Source organism: Struthio camelus, chromosome 3, assembly GCF_040807025.1.
Source record: "Struthio camelus isolate bStrCam1 chromosome 3, bStrCam1.hap1, whole genome shotgun sequence".
Lineage (NCBI taxonomy): Eukaryota > Metazoa > Chordata > Aves > Struthioniformes > Struthionidae > Struthio > Struthio camelus.
Genome location: NC_090944.1, coordinates 105,533,066 through 105,546,035, shown reverse-complemented (window position 1 = coordinate 105,546,035; position 12,970 = coordinate 105,533,066). Strand labels below are relative to the sequence as shown.

Sequence of the window (12,970 nt, the reverse complement as noted above, 5' to 3'; positions counted from 1 at the left end):
ATCCTAAGCACTGTTTTCAAGTTTAATAAACTCACACTGCTGTTAATGATCACATAGTGATTATCATGTTTCAAGTTTTAAAGAAAAGTTAGGTTTGAGATTATTTCTCATCTTCTACAAAAATCCATGAAGTATCTAGAATATCTGCTTATACGAAGTGCTAAAATCTTAAATTAGTTTGGTTTTTTTTTTTTACCAGCTTAGAGAGATTCATGTCTCTTAGCCCTCTCATAACAATACTTAATTCACTTTCATTTGGTCTGGCCCTCTTTTGAGATCCAAGAGTTCTCAGAACAGAAAGGATATTCCTCAGACCAAAGTCATAATGAACCTAAAACAGGCAGGGAGGGAAAAAAAAAAAAAAAGGTTTATGCATCAATAACAAGCTCCTCAGATTTATTTCACCAGTATATCAAACCTTAGTTGTGTGCAGTTTAGTTACCCTGCCCTGAAAGGGCAGTAAAAAGAGAAATTGTTGTCATTGTTTAGGAATTACTCTCTTAAAAAAAAAAAGAAGAGCAATAACGTTTATTGAGGTGAAGGCTGGTATTCTTTTTCTTTTCTACTTTTCTTTTTCTTTTGTTCTTAAAATTTCATTGACCTCACATTAATAATGCCGCATAGCAATTATTTTGTAGCCTTCCATAGCAGGGTTCTCAGATGTTTTCAACTGAGGCAGCTTAAAGCCTCAGATCAAAGCAGCGTTGTGGAGAGAAGTTGAATTTAAATCAAGCTGGAGATGTTCTTTCTGGAGTTTCTGAATTCCAATAGCTTTTTACTGCCTTAACTAATTCTTACAAAAAATGCCATCACTAGATTAATTCTTCCTGGGTGCAGCCATCAGGCAGAGAACCTCAGACACGTACAATTACAAATGACCATCGTTTAACAATTCAGACAAATGTGTGTACATAACTACCCAAACATGAATTAACATGGCTATTTGTTCAAAAATTTTATAAAGATATTTGTTTGAATTATATTTCAACTACTTCAGTATTTTCCAAAGAGCATAAAAGTGACACTTTAAAAACACAAACCAAAACCTAAAGGGTTGTATTGTGTAAAGACTAAGAGAAAGCGGAAGGGAATAACATGACATTACCTGCTTAGTGAGTTGCTCCTCGCAAAGTTTATAAAGAACAAAGAATTTCTGAGCCAAGATCACATTATCAATAAATCCACAGCTGGCAAGCTTAACTCTCATAATTATCTGAAATACAATATATACATACACACATTTTTTTTTTTTTTAGGAATCCCATTAGTTTTTCTGAAGATAGGTAAGCAAATTAAAATACCTGAATAATTTAAAATACATTTTTTCTTTCAGTTCAGTCATTAATTGTACCTGTCTATCTGGAACCATCATTGAAACAGTTCTAAATTGAATTTTGAGATTTTCTGGTAGTTCTTGACGTCCAGCATATCCAGGATTCTATAAAAGAAAACATACTGTATTCTTACTTACAATAGTCAAAATAATGTCCTTTTTATTGTTCACAAAGTGTAGATTTACGTATAAACGCCCAGATCAGTTCAGAGTTAGATTCTTTGTCCCCTATTGATTAAATAGGAAGAAGAAATTTCAATCATAACTACAAATGCAATAACTTCTGTATAATTTTATCATAGCAAGCTAGCCATCAGAAGTTTACAATTTTATGGAATAAAACATCTACTTGGTCTATTTCTTCTAGTGTATTCCTATTGAAAAAAATGCTTTTATGAAGGTTAACCTAGCACTTGAGTCCTGTAACTATGTAAAACTGTTTTTTTTTTTTCTTACTGCAAAAGAGAAATACTTACTTCCTCTGCTTGGATAATTCTAGGAAACTGAAGATGGCAAATATGTAAGCACCGTAACCTTTTTTGAGAAATGTCATTTTCAAAAACAGAAGGTGAAAGCTAAAGAAATACAGGAATATTATCAACCTAGTCTAAATACAGCACGGAGATAAAATTCCTTATTCAATAATTAAAGCTCATATGCTTTCTCATGGCCTAAAAATAAAGGGAAGGAACAAAGATACTTGATGCAAAAGCTTCTGTTGCCAAATTTCTTCATTGACCAAACCCCATAAAAAGATACGTGCTCACAGAACTTAGTTCAAGACTTAAAAAAAAAAAAAAAAAAAAAAAAAGCAGTAATGGGTTTGTTCTAGAATCTGGCCACAATTCTGCAGCCTAGTTCACACAGAAATAATAAACCTTACACTTATTTGGTTCTTTAAGAGAAGTCCTCTCTTCTTTGTTTTTGATACATCAAGGGACTGAGGTTGGGAACAAACACACAAATGATTCATATGTTGGTAGACTGCCATTCTCCTGAACCTACTTCTCAAAATACTTCACTGACAATGAGACTGTTGTAGTAAGTCTTTCTCACATTTGAAATACGCAGGATATATGTAAGTTAAAATTTTCTTCCTTTTCTTCAACTCCTGTTTCAAATGATACACCTTAGTCAAGAATGGTTCTGAAGAGCCATCACTCAACAGAGCTCTACACTGAGATCTCAGTAGTTTGCAATAATTATAATAAAATGACTGAAGATCATCAGGAAACTGACAGTTATTCCAATAAGAAATTTCTGATAATAACAATAGAGTATTCAGTGCTGACATGACTGACACTGGTCAGATCTTAGGCACTCCCTGAAGAGGAAGATTTGGCACGAATTGTGCAGAAGAGGCAGGCTTCCTGGTATATAAGAAATGCAATGGATAGTAAGAGACAAAAAAAAAAAAAAAAAAAGGATAACGAGCCGCTAGAGTGAGGAAATATCAGGATGTCTCTTCTTGTATCTCTTGTGCCCAAAAGACTAGCCTTCAAATATGGAATCTCATTGAATGTTTGATGGTTTGTGAATGAATCATATCTGCTGAAGTAAGAATCAGATGACAAGTTGTAATTCTCTTTTAGCACAAACTTAACTTTAATAATGCTTTAACAGCATGCATAGAGAAGATTTTAATGATACAGTAAAGATAAGACACTGACAATAAAATTACCTCATGAAAACAGAACAAAACCACCTGAAAGAAAATTTTAATGACCAAGAAAGTTTGACTAGTAGATTTCCTAAAATACACTGAAAAATGTGAGAAATAACTCTGAGGTCAAATTTGAGGTGCAGAAGAGGAATGTGCTGATCTGGTACCTCTAAAAGCAATACTTACAAAGTGTTAGAGCTTCACAAGCAGTGAAGGCACTGGCAACAGTATGACGGTATTTCATAAGTACTATTAATGCATTAGGTTCAGAATACTTATGAATACAAAGGATGTAGTGTGAGAAAAAAATTTTCCCCAGAACAAGGATGAAATAAAGCAACAATCGGGTGATGTTTAAGAAGTCAAAATAAATTTTTGATCACCTCAGTTGTTATCCCGCACTTGAACATGCAGACAAGATTTTATTTTCCCATAAAGACATCTTGGATTGCCATCCACTTTGGCACTAGGAAAAATCCACTGTAAAATTCCCTGCTCATGAGACAACAGGACGGGTGTTATGAAGCCTCAGGAATCCCATAGTTTATTCCTGGAATAATCATACTTAGCCTCTCTAAATCAGCTTGAAAAACTCTTCTTATTTATCCATGTAAAGTATCCTCATTAGATAGGAGACTTATCTCCTTGAAAAATGTCCTTCCTACATCTCCAGACTCCTCCAGAGGTTCTTTTTACTCCTAACAGTAGCCTTCTCAACAACACTGTTAAAGCATTTCATGCTAAGTAGTAAAGTGTATTAGTGGTTCACTCCTCTCTAATAGCACAGAGATGCCAGGAAATTTGGACAAACTCTCGGCCAACATAATGAGCTGCAATACAGTAATGAGGTAACATAATTAATTGAACCTTATGAATAATCTTAATGTAAAAACTAAGGCATGCAATTGAACACAAACAATCAGATTATTTATAATTTGTTATGGTATTTTAGTCTAATTCTATAGTGACAGCACCATCTAATTAATAAAATATGCCCTTTTCATCTTGCTATGTAATTAACTTTCAGATAGTGTAATTTGTCATTTCTCTGGGATTATTACAATATTTACCATTGTAAGGAAAATTCCAAACTCTGGATTTAAATCTACAGTGTCTCCATCAGAAAAAATGAACTGCTTTTTTCTTTCTTTTCTTGCTGTTAAAATAATATAAATTTGTTGTGCTGCTACTGACAAGACAGGCAACTCAATTCGGTTGAATTCATCAAAGCATCCCCAAGATCCAGACTGCGCAAGACCTAAAACAGAGGAAAAAAAATTGTTATCTACTGTTCTTCATGCATATTTGAGACTATAGACTACATATCTTTTTCTGCAATTAATGAAGTAAGATTAGATTTATTTCTAGCCCTGTGGTCAAGCAGTACCTCCCTACTCATCTGAGTATTTCTATACATATATTCAACCTGAGTCGATATTAGTTATTTATACAAAATGTGTAATAGTGAATAATAACCAGATAAAAGATTTTTGATCTCTTAGGGCATTCTGTAGACCTTTGAAACATATCTTTCTCCTTTTATTGTAAAGCAACAATCAGATTCTGTTGCAAAAAGCAATACTGTCAATCTAACAGAAAAAAAAAAAAAACCTGAGTAAAAACTACAAGTGAAGGTCCTAAAATGTTGCAACAACAAAGTCCTACGGTTTTTTTATTTGCATTTGGGCGTTCCAGCCTTGATAATGCTCTTGCCTCTCTGATCATAAAGGTTAGAATTAAAAATTGAAATTATTTTTGCACTAATTGGAGACTAATTTAAAATACTGATGATCACAAGACAGAAAATACTAAACTTGGCACGTATATCTCTATGTATAAGCATCAGCATTTTAAATTCACACTAAACTACAAGTTTTCCATGTAACGCTAAAGGATATTAACAATATATGAAGTGCAGACAACGCTCTGTGTGAATCCGTGTATGAAAGAGAGGAAAATAGAGAAAGGAAATAAAAAGGAAAGAAATATAGAAACATTACACTAATATCAGTAACATTTTCATAAAGGATTAATTTCACCGTTGCCTAATTTCAGTTTGTAAAAGTAACTTATGTACTTAGTAGCAACTAAGAGAATTGCTGTTCCTTTAGCAACATTTTCATGAAAAAATTTGTAGCAGGATTTTTTTTCAGATGACATTGAAGTATCAGTATGTGGTAGTTTACTCTCACATATACTGAAAGACAGCTATTCAGAAGAGAAAGATCTAACTAAATTTTTCAGAGTATATTACTGTCACCTATTTAAGTCTAAATCACTTCAAAGTGACTCGGTCATAACTTCAATTATTTTCAAACTTAGAATAGCTTGACTTGCAAAGAGGCAACACATCCTTGGCTTTGGGCATTTTTATGCCAGAATTATTTGCCTGTTAGAAAAAACAGAAAACTGAATAGCTCCTTATTTCTCAAAACATGCAATACTATACATTTGAAAAATGAGCAGACAGAAACCTCATGAAGCTCAACAAGTCCCGTATCAGGGACAGAATAACTCCATGTAGCAGTACATGCTGGGTGCTGACTGGCTACAAAGCAGCTGTGCAGAAAAGAACCTGGGCTCTTTGTTGACAAGTAACTGAACACACATCAGCAGTGCACCCTTGTAGCACAAGAGTGCAACTGTGTATTGGGCTGTATTAGCAAGAGCCTAACCAATAGGTTGACGGAAATAATTTCCCTCCTCTGTTGAGCACTTGTGTCAGGGCAGCTGGAGTACTGTATCCAGTCTGGGGCTCCCCAGTACAAGAAAGATATCAACAAACTGCAGTGAGTCCAGTAGATAGCTGCCATGATGGTTGGGGCCTGCAGAACATGACATAGAAGGAGAGGCTGACAGAACAGGGTTTGTTCAGCCTGAAGAGAAAGCTGCATAGTGGATGGACAAGAGATAAGGGACAAAAGTTGCAGTATGGGAATTCTAACTTAACATAAGTAAAAGAATTTTTATCACTGAAACAGGGGCCCAGAGGTGGTGCGGAATTTCCATCTCTGGAGATGCTCAAAACTCGACAGGTCCTGAGCAGCCTGCTCTAATGATCTGCTCTGAGCAGGAGGTGAGACTACATGACCTATGGAGGCCCCTTCTATCCTACATGATTCTATGATTCTGTGAAGTCTTACCTTTGAAAATCCTACCCAAACCTCTGAAGTCCATTTGATCAGAACAGTTAAAGACAACTACGTATTTTCCCAGAGCCTTTCCCATGTCTTTCGTCGTTTCTGTTTTACCAGTTCCAGCTGGTCCTGCTGGAGCGCCTCCCATGTTCATTCCCAAAGCCTGAGCTAAAGTTATATAGCACCTATAAATGTTAATTCATATTATTAAATAATATGAAAAAAATATATACATGCACACATATATAAATATAACAATAAGCTGCGTGATAGATTCTGCAGCTGTTATGTTGAACCATTACTTCCTCAGAAATCAGCTCCATTAATATCACTGAGACTTCAGGAAGTTCAAGGTGGTAAAAGCCACAAAACACACCATTTAATTACAAAAAAAAAAAAATCTATCTCCTATCTATCTAGCTGTTTACGAACTGTGAATATTGGATGAGCTAATTAAATTCCTTTGTGGTGTGCATTAATCATTAGCTTTTTATCTGCCTTTCAAAGCTAAAAAGAAAAGATTCTGCTGCTGAGTTGTGCCGCCTGATCATATTCTGTAGGACCTTATTCTGTACACATTTCATTAGGTTAGGTTACCTTTGTTTAAATCCTCAAGTATGAGAGAAAGAAGCTATATGGCCTCCTCCACAACATACAGGTGAAAAAACTTAAAACTTTTTGGCATACTAGTATGTTAATCTACCAAGACCTAGCAAGATCAGAAGGTATGTGTTTTACATCAGTTTAGATCTACTGGATCTGGCACATCCATCCAGATCAGGCCCAGTATATTATGTCCAATAGTGTCCGATAGTCCATCTAAAAATAAGATGAGAGTAGAGAGATCCTTTTCCTGGTATACCTTCCCAGCTTCCAGGACTGAGTTGCCTGAGGATGCTATGGGCTGGGAGTTAGTTTTTAGCAGTCAAAAATAGACCCATTATCCAGGAATATAGTACCTTTCTGCCTGCACTTAAAACTTTTAACCTCCACATCAAGTGAGGGCAAACAGTTTCACATTTAATTACAAATTATGAGAAAAACTCTTATTTCCTTTTGATTTAAACCTTATAATTATTTGGTGATGCCTAATTCTTTTTTTTTTTGGGGGGGGGGAGGGGGGAGGGGTGCGGAGGGTGTATTAAAAAAAAAAATCCCATTTCACCTTCTCCACACCATTCATGGCTTTGTTGACTTCTGCTACTTCTAAGAGACCTAATCTTCATACACTGTCTTCTTGTATAGAAGCTGTTCCATACTCTTGAACAACCTTGATGCTCTCCTCTATGCCTTTTCTAATTTTGTTACTTTGTTTTTTGAAATGAGATCACTATAGTGCGGGCAGACTGTTTTAATGTAGTTGGATATTATACTGTTCTGTCTTCTACTCCTACCTAACATTCTATTTCACTTACAGGTCACCATTTAGTTTTGAGCTAATGTTCTCAGGGAACATTCCATACCTACTGAGTGACAGTTTCTAATGTAGAACTGACACTGTGAATGTATTACTTTAAATACAGTACTCTTCTTACTAGTGTGGACCTGCAGAAAATTACTAGCTATTGTTTGGCAAAGCAGTAGAATTGAAGGTTTTATGCTACTGTTGCCATTTCATGTTCTTTGAATTTAATAATAGATGGCCTCAACATTTTGTAAATATTCAATTCAAATTTAAAAATTCCAGGAAAAAAATTGCTAAACTTTATTTTTTTGAATTCTTAAAAAGTCAAAACTACCATTTCAGTTGTGATTCTTAGTTATGATTTTCAGCCATAGTAAGTTATTACAAAGTAACATTCAAGGACTTATTATAAAAAATGACTGATTATTTTCACTGGCAAATCAATTGAACATATCCAACTTTCAATGTACCTCTAATAAAGGTATTTCTGATTTTAATTAGTAATTGAAACACAGTTTAATAACTAGTCCCTACAGTCAATGGAATACTTCATGCCAAACTTAGACTGCAGAGACCTTGATGTTTTCTACCCGATTCTGTTAACCAATAAGAAACTTTAAAGTGACATGAAGCTTTTACTTCTACAGGTCCCCTGGGGTCAAGATAAATTTTTGTACATAGTACTTAGTACATAGTACTTAAAATATAATGTACCTCTCTGAAGATACTATGTTAAATAAATAAGATATATACATAATTTATTATATATAATTTCTGTTTCTAACCTGTCTGTAAGAGGTGTTATAACCAGACGATCAGTGCAGCCCAGAAATTCATTTTGGTATATAAAATCAACATCTGTAATGGATACCAAGACTTGATCGAAATCCTCCTTAAAATAGAATCTAGACTGCTTTAGCCATTCAAAATCAGTGGGTGATTTGATGTGCATTTTTACCTTAAAGAAAGTAAAGGCACACGTTATATCTGAGCACTGTCCTTGATAGTTATGATACAATGATAATCTGTATTAAGAGAACAAACAGTGACTACTCAAGTTAAAGTTTTGGTGTAAGTAAACTGAAATACATTTAAGCATTGTATGATAAGTACAGATGTATGTTAAATGAATATCAACAGATGTCCTGATCATTTAAATGAATATAATCTGTCTGTTAATCAAATAAATCTTAAATTACTTTGACAGCATGTCTAACCCTCCAAGTGAAGTTACCAAACAACACTCCACCAATCCACCTAACGCACTGGAATAAAGGGCTTGATAAATGAAATACGAAATCTGATGAGGGAGGCGTGAAAGTCAAATCATGTAGAATTTATTCCAGTAAGCTCGTGCCATCAAGAACAAAAAAAAAAAGTCAAGGATGCAGTATTAAAGGTTAGCACGCCTCAAAGGACAAAAGAATGAAAAGAATTTAGCACAGTCTAAAAAACTCAAGCTTGGGACAGGCATCACGTGATGATTTTAGCAGTTGTTTCTGTTTGTCTTCTGTGTATTCTGCTACAGAACCAGTAAGAGAATCCTAGTTAGCTACTCTCTAAAAAAGGACAGATACGAAGAAGAAACTAGGAGAGATGGAAGATGTTGCTATCATTGCTGTCATCCTAGAACAGGTGGAGCTAAAGTGCAACCTAGTGGATACCAAGCCCTATTATAGCCAACTACTGAGGTTCTCTAACAAGCCATGAGGAAATTATCTGTGACGTTAAAGCACAACACCCACTCAGACCCAGCTTTTTGAGCTATACAATTAAGAATAATATAATAGTTTATTAAAGAGGGGACACATTGCAAGGTTTTGACTGTCAAAACATGTAATTCTTTAAGAAGAAAAAGAGAATTGAAATATTCCAGGAAAAGTGTAAAAATTTGGATACAAAATGCAGACAACAAATGATAATTTCATTCTAGTTTAAGCAAAAATGTACTGTTCTTACTATGATGAGACTATGCACATGTTTGTCTTATAAACAGATGTATACACACATGTAATAGGAGCTACCACATATATGAAAGATTATCATTATGACAAAAAATACATTTAATTTTCAGAAATCAAAATCTCTACTTTACCAAATCATCAAAAATATCACGCTGATGCACATGAATAGTGACCAGGGTTTCAAATTTCACTCTGTCAAACTTGGAAAGATCATGTGTGGTCTGGCTAATCAATGTATTCAAAATATCCAGAAATCTTGCATTGGTTATTTGCATGATTTTTCTGTCATCTTTAGCATTATGTAGAGCTTCTTCTGCATCATGTGTCCACAGCATTTGAATTCCCAATAATCCAACCTACAAATTTAATACGTGAGCAAATAAAAAAGAATCATTTGTGGAATGCCAGACTTAATGTAGAAGCCTTGGGTTTAATAAGAACAATAAATTACGGTGCAGAGAGTCTCAAATTCTCACTGAATCCAGAAACGGCTATCTCAGTATGATATTGTGCCCGAGTTGAATGGTTCTGCTATGGGACTGGAACTCATGAGAAAACATTTAAAATCCTTTATGAAAAAAAAAAAATGTTAAGGCAAGTTAAGGACAATTCCCAGTTTCACTTACAAGCCATTAGAGTACTCCAGTGACAGAGACATAAATGGTCTTAAATTGTGTGGAAAAGTCCCTCTGATAACTTCCCACTGCCAGTTCATAGCTAATAGAAGAACTTCAAAAAATTCTACACGTATTCTGCTGAACATGAGATGGACTGCTATCATACTAACATGCTGTCATGTTGGGAGAAAAGCCCACTGAACTACTTTGCTTGCAAACAAACCTAGAGAGCAACAGGAAGTTGAGTGTAAATGGTAGTCTTGAATTGATTTTGATTTACAGCATCAGGCATGTGCATGCTAAAACTTGGTACAGACAAGAGGTATGCCAGTGCCTTTTTTTCCCCACATTTGTCATCCATTTACAAAGTACCAAGACTTAAGAATTTAACTCATCCACTCTTTCTATTTTTCTCTCTCCTTTTACTGGCAATGAGTTCATGGTTACACACACCGTATAGTAGGAAGTATTTTACCATTATAGAATAATTAGGCTATCACTAGCACAGTCTAAGGCAAATTTGTGATAGAATAACAGATAAGTTAATGAGGAAAAAAAATTGTACTATTTGTAGTATTCTGCCCAATTTCTTCTGTGTCCTAACACATCTTTTCATTCTCTGTACTTCAAATTTATTGGCCAAAGCCCATTTTCTTCTTCTTCTTTTTCTGTCCCATATCTGTTCATCACTTTTAACACAGATAATTCTTCGAACAGGTGTTTTTTATACAATCATAGTCTGAAAACATTTGCACTGGCAAGCCATGGGGAGGAATGGTTATTAAGCCCCTTACTATCACAGATGGTAATTAAGCCCCTCTTAAATGCCTGTAATTCAAACGAGATAGTCCCTATCTGTTTAAAGTAAAGTAACAGACTTTTAAAATAAATACTTTTAGGTATTTTACAATTATATTATAAATATATATTTTACACATATAAATATTAAATATTTTATATATAATGATATTTTCTATATATGTTTTATATACACATTAAATAATCATATTTTGCATTTCATCACAGAACATATTAAGACAGACTTTACATTCTCCAAGAGAAAACAGAAATCATTTTAAAGTTTAATTATAAAAAAAAATAAGAAATAAAGTTATTATAAGAAAAATATTATGATATATAAAGAGTACCAAATTGAAGTCATTAAGGGTTGCCTGCTACAAAGTAAATCCATATCCTTATTTCCTTTGCGGTAGCTTCCTCGTATAAACAACCCCTCAGTTTACATGCTCTTTATATCCCTTCTCCCCCATCCCTGGCTACACACATAAATCCACATCCTATATTCTCACCTGTGCTGGGAAGTGATTAAGAAAATTCATTAACTGATATCCGGGGTCACTAACTTGGTAATAAGCTGCCCTAATTATGCCATGCAATGAATTCTGTTGCACACGCAGTAAGTCTAGTAACCAAAGCTCTACTGGTCCTTTTGCATTCACCGGAGTGTCCAACTGGGAAATTAATACAAGTAAAAGATACAAAATAGAACACAGTTATCAAATTTCTCTTCAAGAACATTAGTTATGAAATAGTTATTAAATTTCTATTCAATAGAATTATAGATTTAATTTCAATAAACATGGAAATTTATTTACTGACTATAATAATTTTATTATAGTGATCAATTAACAATAGTTCAGTTTAATATATACTTGTTCAATAATAAAACAATTCATCTATTAACAAAATTTCTGAAAAAATATAAGACATTCAGAGAATTACCATAATTTTTTCTCCTTCTCTTGAGATGACTGCCATTATGCGATCATAATCCTTTGGGTGAAACTCTACTTCATTTATATTGTCAGATATGGAAGGCAGATGCGGCTATAAGGATAATTCAGAAGTCATTCAATGTAAATATATAATATTAACAAAAATAGGAAAAGATCTGAAGTAAGGTTATCCTGCAAAGACACTTGAGCTTCAGGCCATCTGTAGGTAATAATTACAGAAATGGTTGCATAGCAGTGTACCTCCATCAGCTGTATGTTACAGTTTCCAGGGCTGCGCTAGCAGAACAGACTGTATGAGATCAACTATATCTCATATCTCATATCTCGTTCAACTCTCAGCAACAATGCAAACTAGTCAGATTAACTTTGCAGTATGCAAAGTAGGAAAGCCTCACCGAGTACCTTCTCCTAGTTTGACTGCGGAAGTATTAAACTCCTGCAAATCATGCAACAGGACGATATTCTAGAGCCTAGAATTTTGAAGATTACAGATATCCACTTCATATTTAATTAAAGACTACAGAGGGATAAATGAAAACTTATCTTCCAAGCAAAAGTTACAAGAAGAAAATGGTTACATTTTAATTCATTAAGTGCTTTTCCGTATTCAAAATTTTGTTTAGTTATAAGTAGAAAAAAATCATGAAGGATGTACCTGAATTGTATGAGAATCACTTGCTTGTCCAAGAATTTCAAGAAGGGCAGGATCAGAGACAAAAAAGAATCTAGGAAACAGTAGCCTTTTCTTCTCTAAGTATCTTTAAAATTGAACAAGATTTTTATTAAAATTTTTTTTTTCTACATAAGATGGAAAATAAAATATTTTCAATATTTCAACCTTATTTTCTACAGGTATAGATTTAATTTCAAAAACAATTGGGCATAGACTAAAGTCACTCTAAGGATAGTATTTTAAGAACATTTTCAAGTGAGGTTTTGAAGAGTTGATATTTTTCTAAAAGACTAAAAAATTTCAAACATGCTTCACATTGTCACAAGATATGTTCATGCACACTTAATATGCAAACTATGCTCATGCATACACAAAGCAAGCTGGTACTTTCTTCCAGCTACTGTACTTCCTTGATAGCACC

General features: G+C 34.1%; 1 protein-coding gene across 1 annotated transcript in view; it reads right to left on the bottom strand.

Moving 5' to 3' along the window:
• The window catches only part of DNAH8 (dynein axonemal heavy chain 8), a 178,628-nt gene that overhangs the window by 82,103 nt on the left and 83,555 nt on the right, over window positions 1-12,970 (bottom strand). Inside the window, exons 40-49 of the mRNA XM_068939550.1 lie at window positions 12,532-12,634; window positions 11,863-11,967; window positions 11,430-11,591; window positions 9,634-9,858; window positions 8,324-8,496; window positions 6,140-6,318; window positions 4,067-4,254; window positions 1,352-1,438; window positions 1,106-1,213; window positions 197-331 (exon numbers count right to left, since the gene is read on the bottom strand). Coding sequence (XP_068795651.1) covers window positions 197-331; window positions 1,106-1,213; window positions 1,352-1,438; window positions 4,067-4,254; window positions 6,140-6,318; window positions 8,324-8,496; window positions 9,634-9,858; window positions 11,430-11,591; window positions 11,863-11,967; window positions 12,532-12,634 — 1,465 coding nt within the window. The remainder of the gene's footprint in view (window positions 1-196; window positions 332-1,105; window positions 1,214-1,351; window positions 1,439-4,066; window positions 4,255-6,139; window positions 6,319-8,323; window positions 8,497-9,633; window positions 9,859-11,429; window positions 11,592-11,862; window positions 11,968-12,531; window positions 12,635-12,970) is intronic.